The sequence below is a fragment of the Vombatus ursinus genome, unplaced genomic scaffold, assembly GCF_900497805.2.
Source record: "Vombatus ursinus unplaced genomic scaffold, bare-nosed wombat genome assembly UNPS02014822.1, whole genome shotgun sequence".
Lineage (NCBI taxonomy): Eukaryota > Metazoa > Chordata > Mammalia > Diprotodontia > Vombatidae > Vombatus > Vombatus ursinus.
The window spans coordinates 11,328,137-11,350,774 of NW_020954600.1; the positions used below are offsets into that span (position 1 = coordinate 11,328,137).

Below are 22,638 nucleotides of genomic sequence, written 5' to 3' on the forward strand. Positions count from 1 at the left end.
AGGGCCGGGAGCTGGGAAGGCGGAAGCTCGATTCCGGCGGCGGCGGCGGCGGCGGCGGCGGCGGCCTGAGGGGCCTCGCCCGCTCCTGCGACCGTGCGGGCCTCCCTGACCGCGCGCTTCGCCCTCGTTCTACGCGGGGCCCCGGCTTCGGAGGCCTCGGAGCGACCGACCGACGGAAGAACCGACCAGTGCGGGTGAGTGTCGCGGCCCTGGGAGGCTGTGGCGCAGCGGTTGAAAAGCCCCCGCCCGCTCCGTGCCTCAGTTTATCTCCTCTGGGAAGCGAGTGATTGCGGCCCGGCGCCCCCGAGGAAAGGGGGACGAACCGGGATGGTCACGGCCAAGTCCACCTGCACGTATTAAGCACCTGCTGTGTGCTGGGCGCCCGAGGCCAGAGACAGATCCGGGGGCTGAGGAAGTGACTCGGAGAGCGCTCGGAGCACCCTGAGGTACCTCCGATAACGGCTCCGTGGGGCACAGACCGAGCGCCGGGGGCGGGGGGACCTGGGGACGGATGAGGAAACTGAGGCTCAGAGAGGTCCCGCTGGTAGCCTTTGTCAGGGGCGAGACTTAAACGCCAGCCTCGGGGAGCCTGAGGCTGGTCTATTTTACAGATGGGGAAACTGAGGCCTGCACAGGTTAGGTAACTTACCCGGGGACACACAGTAAGTGAGGCAGGATTTGAATCCAGGTCTTTTTAAAATCCTCCCCTCCCCTTAATCTTAGTACCTTCCCTGTCGATTGTCTCCAGTTTATCGTGGATACCTCCTTTTTAGTACATAGTTGTTGGCATGCTTACTGACTGCAGTGGTCCTAGGAAAGTCCCTGAGCCTGTTTGCCTCAGTTTCCCCATCATAAAACGGGGGTGCTGCACCTTCTTGCAAGGGTTGTTGTGAGAATCAGATGAGATAAGTTGCAAAGCGCTTAGCATAATGGGCTATGTTAGAGGTGGTGATGATGATGATGGTGGTGGTGGTGGTGATATCGGTGTTGATGCTGTCATTGCCCTACCTCTTAGTCGGTGAGCCCCCAACTGCCCGAGCATTGAGGTTTGGTTTGTTTTTTGGGCCTTTTTATCCCTCGTGATTAGCACAGCGCCTGGCACGTAGTAGGTGCTTGATAAATGTGTATTGCCTGACTGGGAAGCTTGTTCTCCATCCCTTGCCGTACCACCTCTCAACTCCATTTTATAGATGGGGATATTGGGGCTCAGAGAACTTAAGTGACTTGTCCAGGGTCATATAGGCATTAAGTGTCTGAAACAGGATTTGAATCCAGGTTTTCTCCACTCTGAGTAAGGCTCCCTCTGCACCACAGCTGCTGCTTCTTACTGGGCTACATAAGTAAAAAACTTCCTAACCGCAGGTGCCGTCTAAAAGGGTCCTATTTAGAGTTGGTGGCTGTAATGTTTGTATTAGTGAAAGCTAAACCATTAGATGGGAATAGTCGGGCCTTTGTGAAGGACTGGTTATGTGTCGGCACTTTGCTGAGCTCTGGGGAAGCCAAGAAAGGCAGAAGACCCCGCCCCCAAAGGGGCTGGCATTCTCCCAGAGATGACCGCATGCAAACAAAGGCCGCAGGGGAGGGGGCAGGTAGCCTCAGAGGGAAGTTACTGGCAGTTGGAGGAACTGGGAATGGCCTTCGATGGAAGGTGAGATTTGAGTTGAGTCTTCGGAGGAAGCCAGGACTCAGGTGAAGAGCAGAGCATTCCAGGCGGTGTCTCTTTGAAGAGCAGCAAGGAGGCCAGCTGGATGTGGTCTGGGGCTCTGAAGACCGGACCTGCCTTTCCATTAGTAGAGGCAACTCCCCGGTGAGGAAGCTCTGTCGAGTCTTGCTCTGGCCCTGAACCCGGACAGGATTCGTCTGAGCAGGGACTTAAACCTATGCCTTCCACGCTGGGCTTTCTCACACCGCTGGAGCTAGCTCCCCACCCCCACCCCCCACATCCCCTCCTTCCACCCAGTCTGCTGGAGGGCACCGGGTCAAGGCTGGGTGGTGGCAGAAGTAGAGCTGGGAGGGACCTTTGAGGTCATCTAGTCCAGCCCGAGCTTTGCAGAGGAGAAATGATGTGACTTGTCCAAAGCCACACAAGTAGTCAGTGGCAGAGCTGGGAGTGGAACACCCGGCCTGTGACTAACTAAAAATGCTGTGCCCTCACCAGGGAGCGCAGTCTTGGAGAGGTGCTCTCCTGCTGAGGAACAGCTTACATTAGGTCCTCTGCCCTCCTGTGCAACACGTTCAGTTGTTATTGCGGCTCTTCTTTCTCTCTGACTGTCTTTGAGTTACATGTTTATAAAGCTTCTACACAGAACCTGGCTCCTACCTCCCTTTGTCCCTGGCAAAACAAACAAGCCAGCAGGTATTTATAGTTCCCTGATTAATTCAGAGGAGGGCCTAGAGAGTCCTTCCTCCAAAATTCAGAAGATGAGAACATTTCTCCCACTCCTCTGCACACAATGGTTTCAACCTTTAAACTGTTCCAGACATCAGTTCAATAAAACTGTTCCTGGTATTTGGTGTAGGGGAACTCCACTGTGCATTTGGTAGGGATTTGAACAGAAAGCACCTAAAGAATTCACATTGATTCTTTACTTCAACTCCATGGTTGTTTCTTGTATTACTTTTGATTTAGGGAAAAGCATATTACCAAATATATCTGTATACACAGATAGGTAAACTATAAAAAAAATTCACAACTGTTGTTACTTCCAATTTCTTTGTGAACTGAACTACTTTCGTTCTGGGTAATAAAGGAAGTAGCCTGGCATCATGGAAAGAACAGTGGGCCTGAAGTGGCGTTGGGTTTCAGTAGAGGCCTTACCCTTGACACATGAGATAGCCTTGGCCAGTTATACCCACATCCAACGTGAAGGCCTTAAGGTTTACTGTGAAGTACTTTCTCACAACTCAGCTCACCTCTAGGAACTTTTTAGATGATCTCTAAGATTCCCTATGGGTCTGACAATTTAGGAAGCTGGATTTTGCTGATTGAGTGTCTGAGAGATGACGGTATTTTAATGAAGTGGAAAGAGTCTTGGCCTTACAGCCAGAAAATCTGACTTCAGATGAAGCTCTGACTCTTAGGATTGTAACTGGCAAGTCGTTGAGCTTTTTTTTTTTCCAAAGCTTGGTTTTTCTACCTGTAAAAGAGAAATAATAATTGTACTACCTACCTCATATGGTTTTGAGAGGAAAGCACTTTGTAAGTCTTTGTGCCTGCCATATGAAGGTACGTGATTGTCATGCTAGAGTAGTTAAATATGCCCTGGGTTTCTCATATGCTTTATTTTGTTTCCGTGATTAAGGCCCTTTCATAAGGTTTCAGCAGCAGCCTACATAAATGGTAAAATGTTAACATTGGAAGGGACCTTAGAGATCTCCAGGGAATCCAACCTCCTCGTTTTACAGATGAGCAGATTGACTCCCAGTGGTCACAGTGGTGGATCCAGGACTCAGATCACCTCCTTCCAGTCCACCATATTATAGAATACTTTAGAATCACAGCTTTAACATTGGCACAGTTAGGTTTACATTGAATTTTTTAAGAGAACTTTATTCCCAAATTCTGACTGTAAGAATCATTTGTGATTCTTCCCTCTCTCTGTTACCTATATTTTAATTCTCATATATATCCAGTCTTTTGAATTTTAATTCCCTCCCTTTAATGTTTTAAAAATTCCTATGTTTAATGAACTCTGCTCATCCTTACATCATAGCATAATCTATGTGAAAGCATATAGCTTCTCTAAGAGTCTTAATACGAAAAAACATTAATGATCCTTTGACAATACTTCGTTTACATTTCTGTTTCCTGCAGTCTCTTTCTTTGTGTGTCAGGTGTGATTTATTTTTTAACATCCTGTGAAAACTTTGATCTGACTTAAAAACCATGTTTGAAAGTCTTATTTGAAGCTTTCTTGACCTTTACTTATCCTTCTTCCCACCTGCAGCTCTAGCTTCGATGAACCAGTTCTTGTGTCCTTTCCTTTCTCCCTTTTCCCTCTCCCACTCCCACCCTGGGAAACCTAACATGCATTATTAGATACTCAAATACTTAGTGATTAATGGGAACCTCTGGTGTATGGACATATTCTTGATGGTATTTCTACGGGTTGTAGAACCAAAAGAAGCTTGTATTGGTCGCCTGACAACTTTCTAGCCAATTAAAGAAGTCTTTCTTGAACTCAGAATACAGAGCTACAAACCAAGAGTTCCAGCAGATTAGTGAAAGGGGAGTTGTTGTCTACCCTCACCATTCGTTATCCAATCAGGGTGGAGAAGGAAATAACAAACCACTCTGGTATCTTTACCAAGAAAACCCCAAATGGGGTCACAAAGAGTCCAATGTGACTGAGATGACTGAAGAGCAACAACAGAGTGAGAGCTTTACTGAGAAAATAATAGCGCTCATTTATATAGGACCATAAGGATTTCAAAATACTGTGCATCTCTTATTTCATCTTTGAAATAAGCCTGTGAGGTTGGTGCTAGTATATTATTGTCCCTATTTTATAGTTGAGGAAATAGGCTGCCAGAAGTTCAGTGACTTTTCCAAAGTCATGCAACAAATACATATCTGAGGTTGGTTTTGAATCCAGCTGTTTCTGACTCTTGAGTTCAGTGATCTGTCATGTACATGTGGACGTTTGGAAATCATCTAGCCTAATACCTCCCACCCCTTGTAACAAATATACATAGTCAAGCAAAACAATTTCCCTCATTGGTTATGTCTAAAATGTGTGACTCAGTCTCCATGTTGATTCTGTCACCAGGAGGTGTGTAGTTTAAAATTTGGAAATGATTTCATTTGGCCCCTTCTTTCTATAGATACAGAAACTGAGGCCAAGAGAGGTGAAGCTGCCTGCCCAAGGTGATGGCTCTTGGTGGGGGAGCCAGGGTGAAACCTCCCATGTCGCCTTCATCCCCTTCTGTGGCCTTTCTAACATACCAGACTGCTTAGAGGCAGCAGGAGAAACCAAGGGCCTGAAGTCAGGAAGACCTGAGTTCAAATCCAGCCTTAGACACTTAGTAATTTTGTGACTCTGGGCAAGTCCCTTCACTACTTTCTGCCTTGGTTTCCTCAACTGCAAAATGGGGATAATTAATCATAGCACCTGCCTCCTAGGGTAACTGTGAAGATTGAGATCATTTTTATAAAGTACTAACCTGAAGTGCCTGGCACATAGTAGGTGCTAATGAATACCTGTTTCCTTCCTGGTGGCATATTCTTCCATTCCTTGAAGGAACTTGGAACTACATAGTCTCATCACTTTGCTTACCAAGAAAACCAAATATAAAAAAGTGGTCTGCTTATAATAAAATAGGTGCTCTGTGTTGGGCCTTGTTTCTCTTTCTAGTCTTCCCACTGAAGGTAGAGTAAATGCCTTTTGACATTATCTGTGAAGGGAAGTAGTGTTCAGCAGAAAGGCAATGACAGATGGAGTATGTGGTTTTGATTCCTAAAGCAAGGAGTATTTATTGATAAAATTTTCAGTCACTCTGGTGTTTTCTTTTAATGCCTGATGTCTTTAAGCTGCATCTTTACTGTGAATTGTTTCCACCAAAATTGGGACTGATTATTGAACAAATTTTCTTGGAAATGTATTTGCCAGAAAAGATGTGTTTAATTTGTGGGGAAGGCCTTTGATTTGTTTTTTTTTTTTTTAATGGGCCTGAGAAAGAACTAAAATCAGAACTTCCAACCAAATGAATTGTTTGATGAATGGATAGAACATGTATATTTGGAAGAGGAAAAAGTGGGCTTAACCGAATAGCTTCCTCCTCGGTCTCAGTCAGCAGCCATTCATGTACCTTTTGCTGTGTCAGGCACAGTGCTAAGCACTGTGGCTACACAGAAAGGCAAAAACACAAGCCCTGCTTGTTTTAGTGGAGGAGACAACATACAAATAACTATGTATGCATAAGATCCATGTAGTATATGGAGGACAGGGACTCACAGTGTCCCTATTGCTAGAACTCCAGGGAAATCTGAGAAATATCTTTGTCTTAAAAAGCATTTTAAAATATTAAATTGGCAACTTTTGTCTGCTGTGTGGAATACTGTTGCCATTGTCTTCTCATTTATATTAAATGAAAGCCTAAGTATCTCCCACTCAAATCTTTGTATGTCAGCTTGTGGCACAGAGATGACGCTGAGTTCGCAAAGGTAATCGAAGCACAGGCTCGGGCAGCTCCTCCAAGCTGGCAGAATTGGTATGGGCCCAGTGACAAAGTGTACTCTGTCTGAGGGGGAGCATGGCTCAGTCTGGGAGTGTTGTTACCAGGCAGCCTGAAGGTTCGTGAATCTTGCATCCAGAGCAGCTCTCAAGTCAGTTTTGCAGCCTGAAGTAGCTGCACACAAGCCTGAGTCTGTACCAATGGAGGGAAGAATATATATACTGGGGAAAAAAAAAACCCGCTGTTTTTTGAAGAGTGAATTATTAAATGAAGACGTTACCCTCAGGGCAATGTTTATGAAATACATAAATGGACTAATTTATCAGAGTTGAGGCTTTATCGGCAACACAGCCTCAGGAGATACATTTCAAGAAAAAATGGGCAAGTCATTGTTGGCCTAGTGGATAAAATGCTGGCCTTGGATTCAGGAAGAAATGTATTCAGGTTCTGCCTCCGGTATTTACCAGCTGTGTGATCTTACGGAGCTTCAGTTTCCTGATATGTAAAACAGCTATCCCTGAATGTATCTAACAGGGTTGATAGTTGTGAGGCTCAAAGGAGTTAAAAGTGCTTTGCAAACCTTAAGACACTATAAACCATTCCTTTGTAGAAGTGAGAGGTCCACTAGTGGTGTACCTCACATATATTTTCAGACTTTTTTGATATATTGCTTAGCTGTGCTGATTTTTTCCTCTTTTTTCTTTTTTGTCTTTAAAAAAAGATCTGAGATAACATATATAAGATGCTTTGTAAATTATAAAGTGCTATATTAGTCATTCTATAAAAAGCATATTCATATTTTTCTCCAAAGCCTAGAGAGAGCCATATGTCTCCTCGGTTAAAAAATATTTTGCCATTTAATGTTATAAAATGCATTTGGGGCGTGGGGGAGGGGAGGGGGAGCAGTATTCTCACTTTAAGAAATAGCAGGATTTCTTTATGAAGAGTTGCGCATGTCATGCATGGCAGTAACCTACAATGTTTCTAACAGAGTTAGTAAAAGCAATTACTTTCCTGTAGTGAGCATGTCAGTATGAGTTTATTTTGCCTGCTAATTTTGCTTTATTTACTCATTAAAAATCCATTTAAAGCACATCGAATTTTTGCTTGAATTTTTAAAAAACTGATTTCAGTAATGGAAAAGAGGTGAATGAGAATTTAGGAGGGTGTTGTAGAAAGGCAAGTGTACATAAAGGAGAGACCTCAGTTCATGATATTTATGATGATGGGCAGGTTTTGTCATTTGTGTGAACTTCAGTTTCTTCATAGTATCTTAGATGTAGAGGTAGAAGGGACCTTAGAAGTCATTTGGTCTGACCCTTTCACTTTCCAGGTACAAAAAGTGAAGAAGTTCAACAATTTGTCCAAAACCACTCATGTACAAGACAGAGCCAGTACTTGAACCTAGGGTATTCAGACTCCACAGCCAGGGTGGTTTTGATTTTGGTTTTATTCTGAGTGTTTTTTGTACTGTTTTGCTATGTAAAAAAGAGGCTAGAATGATAACCAGAGTACTTACCTCAAGATGGTTGTGAGGCTGAAATGAGATAATAGGATATGTGACATTCTTTGCAAGCCTGAAAGTGATAAAGGTAAGTTTTTATTATCAGTTTAAAAAAAAATTCAGTGTTTTCATGGCAGAACTATACTGAGTAGCTAAACTGGCCTTTGGAAATAATTTGCACACAAATTCTGAACAAGGTATCTCTAATCCAAACCGATATCTTTTTTTTTTATCCTTGTAAGCATCTATTTTTTCCTAAAATATTTTTTGACTCTGAAGCTAAAAAATATTGAAGCCAAAGATCAGTTGTCCAGAAGTTTAAGGCAATAATAACCACTCTCACCTCCCCCTAACAGGGCTCAGGATGACCCGGGTCCACATGCTGCCTCAGACCCTTACTAACTGTGTGACCCTCGGCAAGGCATTCACCTCAGAGTCTCAGTTTCTTCAACTATAAAATGAGAGTTGGATTTGATGGCCTTTAAGGCCTCTCCCGGTTCTAAATCTATGATTCTTTGATCCTCTGATGTCCATTTGCTTTCATTTTGATGGTCAAAGTTCTTTGGATTAATTTGAACTATGATTCTGGACTGCTTGATTCCTAAGAAATAGTATCAGACATTTTATTGCTTTTATACCATTAGAATAATAGCTAGCATATTTGACCATTTGCTCCGTATTTGGCCATTTTAAAAAAAATGAGATCTCATCTGTTATATCAATAGGAAATATTGTTGTAGAACTGATTATTCTAACAACCTGTTTTGAAAATTGGGTCCAGTTCCTAAGCAGCTACTCAGTAACAAATAAGCTGCTTACGAAAGGAAACTTACTTTCAGGTTCTTAAGACAATTGTGTAACGAGATATAAACACAGAAAAAAATGTCACCATTCAAAGCAAAATATACTATTTAGACAGGCACTCTTTGTTTTAAAAAGATAAAATATAAACAACATTTCTTGAAAACTATTACTTCCAGATGTTTAACACCAGATAGACAGACTGACAAAGCAAGAGAGCCTTTTTTAGTGGTGAGTGCATAGGTTGTTTCCAGGTACCTTGCCAAGTCCTAGGAATACAAATACTAGCCAAAAGACCGTGCCTGCTTCAAGGAGGTTCCGTTTCAATGGGACAAAATAAGAGGGAGCTGAAAAAAGAGGGAGGAAGGTAAGAAGTAGTCTTGGGCAGAACCAGCTTTGAAGGGGTATGGCTTGCGTGGGCACTTCCTTAAATGGAAGCTTCCAGGGAGGAACTCTCCAGTTGGAAGAGGCAGAGGTAGAGGCAGAAGGAGTAAAGGCTTTGCCAGCGTGAGAAGCCTCTCTGGCTGAGGCGAAGTAGCCAAGGAGTCCTGGCCCAAGCCTGCTTTGATGTTTACAGAGTCAATGTGTTTTTGCATTCCGTCTTGCTGTAAAATATTCTTTTTTTTTCATATTCTTAATAAAATGAAAATGGTTTATAATTTTACTACTGAATTCACAGGCTGTTAGAACTACAAGTGATGATTCTCTTAACTCCAAACACTGGACAGGTGAGAAAGAAGTAAGGAAATCACAACATCTTAGTTTTTAAAATAAGATATGGCTTAGTGTGGCTTCAGAGAGAATCTTTGTCTTGTATTTCCTAGGTTTCAGTTAATAAAAAGACTTTATGGAAAGGGGATTATCAATGACCCATTATAGTTGACAGAGGCTCACCTGTATTTCCACTTTGTTGTCTGAATGAGCAGATCAGAGATTAAAATTTTTATAGACATAGACGCTATTTAAACCTATAAACATGTCATTCAGAGCTCTGTATTCCAGCTACACTGGCCTATGGACTGTTGCCCTTATATAGCATTCTGTCTCCTCAGTTCCTGACTTGGAACAGCCGTTCCCCTGGTCTTGGAATGTTCTCCACCTCCCCTCTGCCTCTTGGAACCTCCATTCTCCCTTCAAGTGCATGTTACTTTCTGCAGTAGGCCTTTTCTGATTTCCCCAGTGATTAATGCCCCACCCTCCTCCCACTATTGTTTATATATGTTGGATATAGCTTATCAATGTGCACATTGTTTCTTCCCCTGGCTAAGGGGAGAGACTGCCTCCTGTTGTCTTCTTTTCCCCAACGTTGGCGCATAGTAGACTATTAGCTCTTCATTTAACTGTGTGGGCAGTATAGTAGTGCATAACTGTAACCCCAGCCGCAGGAGTGACTAAGGCTACTGGATCTCTTGAGCTCCCAGGTTCTGAGCTGAGTGGGTAGTGCTGATTGGATGTCTGCACTATTTGACATTAGAGCCCCTGGAAGTAGAAGGCTGTCAGGTTGTCTGCCTAAGGAAGGAAGAACTGGCCTAGGTCTGAAATGGAGCAAGCAGGTGAAAGCTCCCTCCAGTTAGTGCTAGGGAATGGGCTTGTGAGCATCCCTTGCATTTCCTACCTGGGTAAGGTGGAGACCTGGTCTTAATTTTAAAAATATATCCATACATGCATGGATATGTAAAACTCAGGCATACATGCATATGTACACATACAAACAGTATAGGGAGCTGAGAATATGAAGACAAAAATGAAAGAGTCCTTGACCTCAAGGAGCTAAGTCATGTGTGAAGGTGCTTGGGGTAGCAGAGAACAGTACCAGCCTTGGAGGCAGGAAACCACCTCAGATACTTGACTGTGTGACCTTGGAACCAGTTACTTAAATCTTCTGATCAGTAGGGGTTTTTGTTCCCAGAATAGGGATAATAATAGCACCCCCATTCAGACAGGGCTCTTGAGAGGATCAATGAGATAATGTACTTTTTTTTTTAAATGTTAAAGTTCTGTGTGTGTCAGCTGTTGTAATTGATCATACCAAATAGAAAGTGATTGGGACCAAAGAGAGACCAACCCTAGCATCATGGATTTAAAGCTGCCATGGACCTCTAATAGTCTCACTTGTCTCCCCTTCACCTGAGGCCCAGAGAGATTGAGTGAGGTGACTGAGACCACTCAGGTCTCAGTAAAGGGCAGGGCTGGGATTCAGAGTAAGGTCATTTGACATTTATTAAGCACCTGTGGGTGTTTGGTTATCAGGAATTCAGAGATGCATATGCACAATTCTTACTCTCAAGAAGCTTAAAACTTAACAGAAGAAAAAACGTATACACAAACAAGCATACAGGAGAAGATCAGAGGGCCCTTGGAATGTTTGAAGAGGAAGACTGGGTGAGTAAGTAGTATAAGGGAAAGCTGAATGGAGGAAATTATATCTGAGCCAAGATTTGAAGGAATAATTGCTTTGCTTAAAGCCAAAAATTGGACAAAGGCAATGGGTGCTAAGTAAATCCAATTTTAAGCATTTTTTTCTTGCTCTTTCTGTAGAGAAGTTGCTTGGCCACCTAGCAACAATGAGTCTGGTAAACTGTGAAGATAGCTGTGGTGCCAACCAGCCGGACAGCGACTGTTGTACTGCCATGGCCAGTGCCTGTAGCACTGGCGCAAAGGAGGATAGCGTAAATGGGAGCACCATTCCTGGGAACCTTTCCAGTTCCTTGATGGAAGAGATTCAAGGCTATGATGTGGAGTTTGATCCACCCCTTGAAAGCAAATACGAGTGTCCTATCTGTCTGATGGCATTACGAGAAGCCGTGCAAACCCCATGTGGCCATCGGTTCTGCAAAGCCTGCATTGTCAAGTCAATAAGGTAACAAAACATGGGAAAGAACTTTTAGTTTCTCAAAAGGTAGTTTTACTGGGTAAGAAGTTGCATGGGTAATGTAGGACGTCGGACAGTAAGCTGAGAAAGCTGGATTCTGTTTCCAGCAACAGTTGGTAAGGTAATTGCCATTTCCCCCAGTTTATAAAGCCATTTCTTTTAGATCTTGTGAAAATTGAAAGTAAAATTATCCTACTTAGAGAAAGGACATAGAAGTTTTACTTTGTTCTAAGGTGGCAAGACCAGAACACAAAATAGTAGCCACAAGCTTAGAGCACTAGTGAAGAATCAAACTGCTAATGAGCTGTCAGTGTATTTCTTAATATCTGACTCAGCTTGGCCATGTTTATGCACAATAGTAAGAGCAATTTACCCCCACACCCTTTCATTAGTAAGTGATACTCCAGCTATAGATGGGATTTCCATGAGTGGATTAACGGTCACCTTCTAAGAAAGCTTTAATTTTTTACTGCACTTCTGTTCACCAAGGGCAGCTTTAAACACTTTAGGGGGTTTCTTTTATAAAAGCTACAGTAGTACAATGACAACTGTAGTGAGTAACTCACCATAGTTTACTACAAATTACAAGGGATACTTTTCATCACTTGAACTAAAAAAAAATGGATGGCTTCACCCTGACGACCACCACCACCACCACCACCACTACTACTACTACTTCCACTACTACTTCCACTACTTCCACTCCCTCCACTCCCTCTTTCTCCCCCTTCCCCTTCTTCTTCCTTTTAAAAATTCTTCTAAGATCCATATGAAGTAGTTGAGTAACTGGTATCTTTATTTCCAGGTAAGAAGTACGCGACATGAACAAATTAAGGGCTCTATCCTTCTAGGGCCATAAGTAGTTGATTCAGGAATAAAACCCAGCTCTTCTGAGTTCCTAGTTTAATGCTTCATTGAATATTTATTTTTTAGTACTTCCCAGTCCCCTCTCCATAAGCATAAGCAGCATCTGTAATGTGGATTAAGAAATTGTTTTAGGGTATTACTTTGAAAAGGCACCCAGGAAACCAAGCTTGTTGGCTGAACTTTTGCCTTCCTTCATCGTTTCCCACCATGCTTCTTCACACAATATATACATATATATATATATGTATGTATGTATGTATATATATAGTAAATAGAACTAGGGTTTGGTTATTGGGTTTCCTCTTATTAAGTTAGAGATATGTAATGTGTCACCAAGTGTCATACAGGCTTAGAAAACTAGGCAAACTGAAGCTTTTTTGTTTGTTTGTTCTTTGTTTAATTAAATTAGTGAGATTTTCCTACATGGAATGGGACTAGAAAAGGAAGCAAAACCCACAAGAGTAAATTAGAGGGTTTTTCTTTTTCTACATTCCCCTCTAAAACTTCAGCTATCTACTTCCACTAAAATTAATGCTCATAAAAGTGAAATTATGTAATGTCATCACTAGCTACTGTTTAGAGTCAGAGGATCTGGGTTCAAATCCCAGTTCTGCCACTTCATACTCATGTGACTTTTAGGAAATCACTTCATTTCACTGGGCCTCTGTTTCCTCATCTGTAAAATGAGAGGCTAGTACAAGGAGATCTCTAAGGTCCCTTCCAACTCTGTGATCCCTATAACCAACCCTCTAGGTCCTCAAGGCCCAACCCTTTGGCTGAATCCAGACTTCATAGAGCAAATCACCTTAATAAAAGGATTTGTTCTGTAAAACTTGGACTCAGTCAAAAGGCTGTACCCAAAAAGCTAGAAGGCCACATGTGGCCTCGAGGCCACAGGTTTCCCCACCCCTGGGCTGGGAGATAATGATAAGCAGATAAGTAAGGCCAGAAATGGCAGCTGCCTTCATAAGTAACAAGGAAATCCTGGAATACGAGGGCTAAGGGTAACCCAAAACATGGCCCCAGCAGATGTACATCCTAGTGATAATGACTCCCATTTACTGCTTGCCATGTATTTTCCTCATAACAACCCTGTGAAGTATAACAAGATGAAAGGAGTCTTTACTCCCCCTTCTCTGTCTTGCAAATGAAGAAACTGAGGCCTGGAGAACTTAAGTGACTTGCTCACATTTTTGTGTCAGTGAGCACTAGCAGGACTTGACCTTGCTGCTGACTCCAGATTCATTTCTCTTCCCTTTGGTTCTCTTGAAACCACTTCTGTTGCTTGTGCCCAAAGCTTTGGTCGTGTTTAAGGTATAAGCAGTCACCAGAATGCCCCAGGACAACTCACTGGTTTGATTCGTCAAGCCTCACTTAGGACTCCTGAAAGTGCTCTGGTCATATTAAGTTGAATCAGGGACCCTAGAATATCATTTGACTACTAGACTTGTTGTGACAGGATAACAAGGCTGTCTACACTGTTCAGATTCATCCCTTTATCTTCTTTAACTGTCTGCCAGTGAGTTTATCCATTTAAGGGTTCCACATCTCTTGTGGTGTTGGACAGCCCCACAGTTTAAAAAAACCCTTATTGATTTGTATCATGAAGATGGGATGTGATTGCCTTGTTTCCAGCAGTTACTGTAGATTATTTTGGTAATCCAATTGGTTATCAAATACCATGTTCTATAATAGATGTTAAATGGAGAGTACACGTATTTGTTGAATGAGAGTTAAGTTTGAATTGCCCTCTAATGATTGTATACATTTTTGCATTTATTTATTGTAGAGATGCAGGTCACAAATGCCCTGTTGACAATGAAATACTGCTGGAAAATCAACTATTTCCTGACAACTTTGCTAAACGGGAAATCCTCTCGCTTACAGTGAAATGTCCAAATGAAGGTTGTCTGCTGAAGATGGAACTGAGGCATCTAGAGGTGGACTGTAAATCTAGTTTCTATTCTGTAGTCTTTCCAAAGCAATTTAGTTTTGGTAACCTTCGATTGTTGATGGGTCACCACATACACGTGGAAAAATTCAGACCCAGAAGTGAAAGTGAAGTCAGTGCTCTTTTCCTCCTCCTGCCACAGATGTCTTTGTGTGATCCTGATCTGCAGCAGAGGTGGCCTAAGTCTTACAAATGCCACACTTGACTCCCATACCCCCGTTTCTGCCTCGTCACCAGCACCTTTTGCTGTCATCCCTTTATCGTTGTCTTCCTTGTACTTTTCTTTCCAGGGTTTCATAAATTGTGCGCTTCTTTATTAACTCGATGGGATATCCCTGTAGCTAGCAATTTAAATGAAATAATGAAACTAATGGTGGCATTTGCTTTTACTTGAAGTAGTTTTAGCGAGACCACTCATGTTAGTCAGTGGCTTAACCACACTGCTTATGTTGCACTCAAAATTTAATGACTTGGCATTAGATTGTCCACTGGTCCTTAGAGTAGCTCCTCCTTTAGGTAATTCAGTGTGGAGAAGACCTGAACATTCAGAGTGCTTTTGTTCTGTGGCCGAGTATGTGGCAATAGTGATCGAGTTAGAGACTTAGACCTATGATTTCTTGGTGTGAGGAATTCCTGGTCTAGGACTTTTCCTCTACCAACTTAGGTCGGCCGTTTCTCTGCCACATGAAGTCTTAGAGAGCTGCCCACAGCACTGGGCAGAGTAAAGGGACCTGCCCAGGGCCATGCAGCCAGTGTGTGTCAGAAGTCAGACTTGAATCCAGCTCCTCTGGCTTGGAGACTAGCTCTTTTGCCTCTGCATATATGAACTTGGTCGATTTGCATCTGCCCTATAAATTTTAAAATCATAATTATTATTTGAAAGTACTCCTTAAAGCAGCCATATTGTAATGTGCTGCTTTACATAATATCTATGTTCTCTTATATCTGAATAGTATGTATATCACCTTGCTGAGAGTAGGTGGAACCTTTCATCTTGACAGATATTAATTAATTTTCATTTTGTTCTTCTTACAGGATCACCAGACACATTGTGAGTTTGCCCTTGCAGAATGCCCACAGTGCCACCTTTCCTTTCGGAAATGTCTCCTTCACAATCATATGCTCATGGAGTGTCCAAGGCGACAAGTGTCGTGTGTGAACTGTGCTGCACCAATGCCATTTGAAGAGAAAGAGGCACGTATTGACCTGTGTTCTGCCATCTTTTAGAGGTGGCCTGGAAATTGGTACCTGTCTACATTTGAGAGGGACTGAGAAGTGATGGAAATCTTATGCCATGTGGCATCATGACATAATAAGTGGGGCATTGGGCTGGGAGTCAGGAAGATATGAGTTCAAATCCAGCTTCTGACACTTAACTATCTGTGTAGGTGCTGGGCAAGGCCCATCACCTCTGTATAGTCCAGGCAACTGCTTGATCTTAACTACTGTATCATAGAAGGGTTGCAGTCTGCATTGGTGGATGAGGCTTCCATAGTAGTATTTCCTTCCACTGATGAAATCACATATCCTTCCTGTATGGGTTAATGGAACTTTTTAACTTCATTACCATTCTGGGCAAATTAGCTTTTAAAGCTTAAGAAGGCTAAAATATATTCTCACTGAAATGACTGGAAGGTTAAAAATGTATAGATATTAACTTACAGAAAGCTGTTTATTTGAAACATTTTGTCACGTTGAAAAGTTAACACAGGGACAAAGTTGTAGGGAAAGGTGTTCTGATCTGTATTCCTGCCTCTTGTTTTTAAAGACCGATCTTGGAAATATCTAGGGTATTCAGGGTCAAGTGTGTGAAGAGCACAGAAGAAACAACTTTTGAAAAACAAAAGTGGCATGATGCCCAGGCATGATTTATGCAAACCTGAAACATTTCCCACTTACCTTTAGAGCACCGTGATGATGTAAGAGGTTGTTTCTTGACTTTTTGGCACAGAGAGGAGGCTTCTGTAATTGAAGATTATGCTGTCATTGACAAAATTAGAAATAAGAATCCAGGCTTCCTGGTTCCCCACCACAAGACTAACCTTCATAGAATCTGTATCATCTTGTAACTGTTGCTGTTTATGTAGTTCCCCAAACTCTGTTCTTTAAGTTGTGTGCTGCTCTTTAAAATGATTGGGGCAACAGATAGGAGGGTCGAACTGGGAGTCAACAAAATCTGAGTTCAAATCCGGCCTCAGACAATTACTAGCTATGTGACCCTGGCCTTAGTTTCTTCATCTGTAAAATGGGGATAGTAATAGCACCCACCTTTCAAGGTTGTTGTAAAGATCAAATGAGATAATAATTGTAAAGCTCTTTAGCACGGTACTTGATGAAGAGTAAGTGATGTGTCAATGTTAGTTATTATTATGAAATAGAGACCAGTGAAATTAGCTGACTTGCTGAAAGTGGTAGGAAAGAGTCACGTTTGAGTCATAATTGGAGCAAAATCATATCTCTTTCCTTGCCCCCGCCTCAGTATATGTAGAACCATCATGGAATGTTGATTCTTTCCCAATATAGTGACTAAATTTAACTTTAGGCATGGGATTTGGTTTTCCAAACTAGGGACTTGAAGATTCTTTCTGATGATGAGAGAATTTAATAATGGGATTTGACTTTTAACAGTGGAGATGCAACATTGTAAAACTTATATACCAGGAATGATTCCATTTAGTAACCTCTTTATACAAGGGCCCCAGCTATGTTTTTAGCTAGTAATTAGCTAGTAAAAGTTGAAGAGCTATTGCATTTTGGTCAGTATTCTGTTCGGAGAACTAGAACACTAAATAAGTATCATGAATATCCTGGGAAAAATGGAAACCTAAGTTCTTGAAACTGTTGAAGTAGTTAATGCTACACAAATCTCACTGCTCCTGAGTAATTTGGGCTAGGTGAAAAATCAGCCGCACACTTGTTAGTTGATAATGGATTGATCCAGTATAGCTAATGCATTTTTTCTTTTTCTCCAAAATGCAGTTCCATGACCAGAACTGCCCATTGGCAACAGTCTTCTGTGAATACTGCAACACCATGCTCATCCGGGAACAGGTAGAGTGACTTCATTCTTTTTCACAAATATATACATTCACTGAAAGCTCCCAGGGAGGGAGTCTGTGTTATCGAGTTGGAAATGAAATATCAAAAAGTATTTTAAATAGAGATGCTCCATAGCATGGCAGAGGGCTGGGGAATCCTTTTAGGTGGGAAGGAGCCTGCTTGAGCTAGGTCAACAGTATCGGTCACTTTCTGTGAATTGCTCAGGACTGTGAAGAGGCACAAGTCCAGAGAACCCCAAATCTCTGCAATGAAGAGAAGGCTGAAGTTGGAGTGCCGTGACCTAAACTGGAATTGTGGATGTGACCTTGGGCAAGATGCTTCACTTCTGGCCTCAGTGCCATCATCTGTAAAATGAGAGGGTTGGGCCGGATGGCCTATGTGACTTCTTAAGGGCCCTTCCAGCTCTTGATTTATATAAGCTGGCTGTGTGTGTGTGTATGTGTGTGTGTGTGTCTTCGCCTCCAAAAAATTGGTAATTTCTAGAGAAAGGGTTATTTGAACTGAGCATTCCCGTCTTCAAACACCCAATCTTTAAGTTAATACACTAAGAATTTTGTGTCAGATATACCTTTGCTATGGTATATTCCTTAGGGAGATAGACTCCACCAGAGAAAGAGGAAAGCATAAGATGAAGCAAGTATAATCAGTTCCACAATTTTCGTTCTTTCCTTTTTGACATCATTTGGCTGTAGGCCATGAAACCTAATAAGAAATTCTAAGGTATCTTGGAATTTATAGTCCATCATGAGTACGCCTTAGGTAGCAAACTGGGCGTCCGACATGGAATGGGTATATGGTGGACCAGATAGTGTCTTTGACAGTTTGGATGGAAAAGTTCTGCCTCATTCCTGTCTTAAAACTTTTGGGCAATTCAACAGCAAAAATAGGAATTATTGGTAGGAATTGTAATACAACTGTGAAATCTGCCAACACAGAGATCACCCTATAGTAACTTGTTCGGCAAGTGCTAGGAAAACTTTCTAAACTTTTCTGTTTGATTGGTTGTGCTGCTGAAGTGACCAGTTGAATTTATCTCTAAAAGACAAAAGTGTTCATTTGAATACACTGCATTTTTCCTGTTTCCTTTCTTACAGCCCCCAATTCCCTTCTCAGAATTTATTCTTTCTTTAATTTTTTTTTTTTTTTTGGTTTGGCAGTGGGGTTAAGTGGCTTGCCCAGGGTCACACAGCTAGTAAGTGTTATGTGTCTGAGGTCGGATTTGAGCTCAGGTCCTCCTGAATCCAGGGCCGGTGCTCTCTCCACCACGCCATCTAGCTGCCCCAAAATTTAATTTAGGTAGTACCATTATTATTTTATTTTTTTTTTTAGGCAATTGGGGTTAAGTGACTTGCCCAGGGTCATACAGCTAGTAAGTGTGAAGTGTTTCTGCTGAGGCTGGATTTGAACCCAGGTCCTCCAGGAGTGGTGCTCTATCCACTGCGCCACCTAGCTGCCCCTATTCTTTCTTTAAAACAAAACCATATCACTTTTGAGATTTCACAAAATAAGGTTGCACCAACCTCAGCTTCTAAATATAGTTTTGGTGTCTTAATTTTGCCTTTACAGCAGAGGAAGAAACCATTCAGGCACTATTCAGAGAAGTCTATTCTCTGTAAAGCTTCTTGCTGCATCAAAGTGAGCATATCAGAAACAAGAATCAGGATTGAGGCTTTGTCACATAGCAAGGAACCCTCTGTCTACAGTGTTAACCAATAGAGTTGGGCAATGCCACACCGCTACTGGCAGGCCTGAGGATAAAGGAAAAAGACAAAAGGGGGAGCAGGGAGAAGATGGAGGCAAAATGTGTGTGTCGGGTTGGGGGTGGGTGGGTGGTAGAATATCCCCAACACTGAATGGCCTTAAACACTGGTCAGTAGCTGTACTGCATTAAGGGACCCTTAGCCCTGTTCCACAATTGTACCGCACTGATAGCCCATGGTAAATTTCTAGTTGTCATTGAAGTCACTTCAGACAAGTCTCTTTCCTCTGAAAACCACTAGAGGGAAGTCTGTACCAGCAGTCGGACTGAGTTTCTTATCTTCCCAGAAATTTAATTTGTATCAAATCTGTTGGAATAATATGGGACTTAATATTGCTTAACCTGCAGTGTGTGACTTTGAAATTGTGTTTACTGATAGTTTATTGGAAATTGAAATAGACACTTTAAACGTGTCTGGAGAAAATCATGTCTTGCAGGGAAATGTTTATTTTTGTTTTTTTTCCAGATGCCTAATCACTATGATATAGATTGCCCAATAGCTCCAATTCCATGTACTTTCAGTACATTTGGGTGTCGTGAGAAGGTAAGTTTTGTTTTTAACCATCAAGAAAAACTCTTCTCTTAAATTGTGACATTTATATTACTCAGCAAAGATACTTCAAAGAAATCTAATCCTTGGTCATTGGAGGTTCTAAGCAAACCATAATCCACTTTCAAGAGACGATGGAATGTTGTTGAATTCAGGAATGCCTGAGGTCCAGTCTTGCCTCTAAAATTGACTCAATGTAGCCTAGTCACTAAATGTCTCTGAGGCTCAGTTTGCCTCTCTATAAAATGGAGTTAATAAGTGAAGCATCCAACTCACAAGATTGTTGTGAGAGCTAAATGGAATAATGTATGTAAAATGCGTTGCAAACTTCAGAGTAAGAGATGTGTTAGTTATTATTTTCATTTTTTCCATTTTATCCCTTTAGATTATCCCTGACATTTCCTCATTCTTTTCTCAGTTTGACTGCTCTAGTTACTGACTATCATCAGTTTTTGTTCTAGATGCAGAGGAATCATCTGGCTCGCCACCTGCAAGAGGCTACTCTGGCCCACATGCGCATGATGGCCCAGGCCATCGAGAACATCAGCATTGCAGTTTTCAATTCTGGGCGTGAGGCCCCTCCCTACGATGGGAGCTCCATATCCCGGGCCCCCTCAGGATGCCCCCACGACATTCATAACTTCCAGGAAACCATCCAGCAGTTGGAGAGTCGTCTTGTAATACAAGACCATCAGATCCGAGAGCTGACCGCTAAGATGGAAACACAGAGTGCTTGCGTGGGGGACCTCAAAAGGACCATCCGAACCCTGGAGGACCGAATTGCTGAGATGGAGGCACAGCAGTGCAATGGCATTTATATCTGGAAGATTAACAACTTTGGGATGCACTTGAAATCTCAAGAAGAAGAGAAGCCTGTTGTCATCCATAGTCCTGGATTCTATACTGGCAAACCTGGCTACAAACTCTGCATGCGCCTTCACCTGCAGCTGCCAAGCGCTCAGCGCTGCGCTAACTATATTTCCCTTTTTGTCCACACGATGCAGGGTGAGTATGACAGCCACCTTCCCTGGCCCTTCCAGGGCACAATACGCCTCACTATTCTCGATCAGTCTGAAGCACCTGTGAGGCAGAATCACGAAGAGATCATGGATGCCAAACCAGAGCTGCTTGCCTTCCAGAGGCCTACCATCCCCCGGAACCCCAAAGGTTTTGGTTACGTGACTTTCATGCACTTGCAAGCTCTTAGGCAAAGAACCTTCATTAAAGATGATACCTTACTTGTGCGTTGTGAGGTCTTGACACGCCTGGACATGAATAGCCTAAGGAGGGAGGGCTTTCAGCCACGCAGTACTGATGCAGGGGTATAGTGAATGGCCCCTGGCTTATGAAAACTGAATCTGTCTGAAGTCTGAAGCCAGCTCCTGTCCCAGTTGCCTTACGTGATTTACAGCGCAGTGGTACGGTCCAGGCTTTATTTCTGGTTGCTCGTGAAGTCAGTTCAAGAGTCTCAGTCCTCCGAAAGCCTTTGAGCAGTGAAACACAAATCAAAACAATGATTTAAAAACGTTGTGTTTTATTACGGTAGCATAAATCCTGTACCATTGCCTGAAAATCATCAGTCAGCCGTCCAGATCCGTATCCCCGTCCCAAGTCCTCACTCCTTCTGTGGCCGTCTACATTGAAACAGTTTTCCCTTAGAGATGAACACTTGATCTGCTTCTACAAAAGAATGGCACCCAAGGTGCCTTTAATGTATTTTAACGGTTTGGTTAGTCGGGGGGATGTCTTTTGTTCTTTCTCAGTTAAAGTCCGAAGATCAACATCGAAGGGTTTTCCCGTGAACTTCACCCAAAGGATGGTATTTATTATCCAGAAGTCAGAATAGAGCAGTTGAAAGCCTGCTCTGCCTCCCCTCCCTCCTCTTGCCTGGATAATTAGAAATTTCCTTCAAGCCATATTGTTTTGATGATATTAGACTTAAGTAAACTGAGAATCACTACCGCCTTACCTACCCCAAAAGAAGAGCTAAGTAGAGACTTGAGTTCTCAAAATTTTGACACCCTTTTACCTGTCGGGATCTGAGGTGAAGTTCCCATTTGCTGCTTTTTTTCTCCCAGGGAATTACCAGCTCCAAGCACAGTGATTTATAGCAGTCTTAGACTTGTCAAAAATTTTTTTCTTCACCAAGACCATATATATTTTTATAAAGGACTTTGAACTTTGCAAATGGTCTTTTCCATGCAAATGTTACATGTGAATGTCAGAGACTTTGTTTTGTTGGGATTTTTGTTGTTTTTGGCGAGGCAGTTGGGATTAAGTGACTTGTCCAGGATCACACAGCTAGTTAAGTGTCAAATGTCTGAGGCTGGATTTGAACTCAGGTCTTCCTGACTCCAGAGCCAGTGCTCTAACCACTGCACCACCTCACCTAGCTGCCCCTATTCCGTGTCTTGGTTCTTCAGGGGTCTCAGTTGGCAGGTCAACAAAGAAGGCTTGAGCTTGGTCTGAAGCATTCGATATAGATTCTTCTTTTTCTTTCAATTTACGTCTTAGTTCTTTACAGTGGTTATGCTAGAGGTTTAAGGCAGTTTCATCTCCTCCAGTGCGCATTTATTTTTTAGGCTCAACATCTTTCATATTTAGCCACTGGATCAGCTCTTCTAAAGAAGTCAGAAAACAATTCCATTTTTCAGCACTGGCCTCCAAGTGAGCCCTGATGCTGGCAGACTTTGCTTTCAAATCATTCCACCTCTGGTTCATACCATCTAGTTGATGTTGGAGCACAGCCACCTCATCAAAATTTCCCAAAGCTTTTACCATATTCTGCCCATTTCCATCAATATTTTTAAAGATGTCATCGTGGGCATCGATTTCAGCCTGTATGTCCTTGCTGGGCTGGGCTGAAAGCTTCACAAATGCGATTCAAGAAGTTTTCTGAATCTGCTTTTTGAGTTCCTTGGCCAAACCAGTGTCCTGGAGAGCATTCTCCCACTGAGCTCCTTCTTCAAGCACATTAGCTATGGTTTCTGCCTCTGTCATCCACTTTAGGAAGTTCTCCAGACCTGGGAAGGAGGCCTGCACCATCCTCAGCCTTGGAGGCAATCTGTTGGTCATGATTGCTTTGATTTAGCTTAATCCG

The 22,638-nt window shown here is 42.4% G+C and overlaps 1 protein-coding gene across 2 annotated transcripts; it reads left to right on the forward strand.

Annotated features, from left to right (window-relative positions):
* The first annotated feature begins 110 nt into the window (after positions 1-110).
* Positions 111-21,845, forward strand: TRAF6 (TNF receptor associated factor 6). Of its 2 annotated transcripts, none has more exons than XM_027837696.1 (7): positions 111-194; positions 11,018-11,339; positions 14,008-14,158; positions 15,205-15,363; positions 17,149-17,220; positions 19,455-19,532; positions 20,000-21,845. In XM_027837696.1, the coding sequence occupies exons 2-7, from the start codon at positions 11,044-11,046 to the stop codon at positions 20,864-20,866; spliced, it is 1,623 nt and encodes a 540-aa protein (XP_027693497.1). In that variant the 5' UTR covers positions 111-194; positions 11,018-11,043; the 3' UTR covers positions 20,867-21,845. The 2 variants fall into 2 exon arrangements, with proteins under 2 accessions (XP_027693497.1, XP_027693498.1); XM_027837697.1 differs by lacking the exon at positions 111-194 and adding an exon at positions 250-446.
* Positions 21,846-22,638: the final 793 nt, after the last annotated feature.

Bases quoted from the DNA above. Each gene is read 5' to 3' on its own strand.
- TRAF6 (XM_027837696.1), top strand. From the start codon at position 11,044: ATGAGTCTGGTAAACTGTGAAGATAGCTGTGGTGCCAACCAGCCGGAC. The intron at 17,221-19,454 runs GTAGAGTGACTT...TTTTTTTTCCAG, and splicing joins CCATGCTCATCCGGGAACAG to ATGCCTAATCACTATGATAT. The intron at 19,533-19,999 runs GTAAGTTTTGTT...TTTTTGTTCTAG, and splicing joins CATTTGGGTGTCGTGAGAAG to ATGCAGAGGAATCATCTGGC.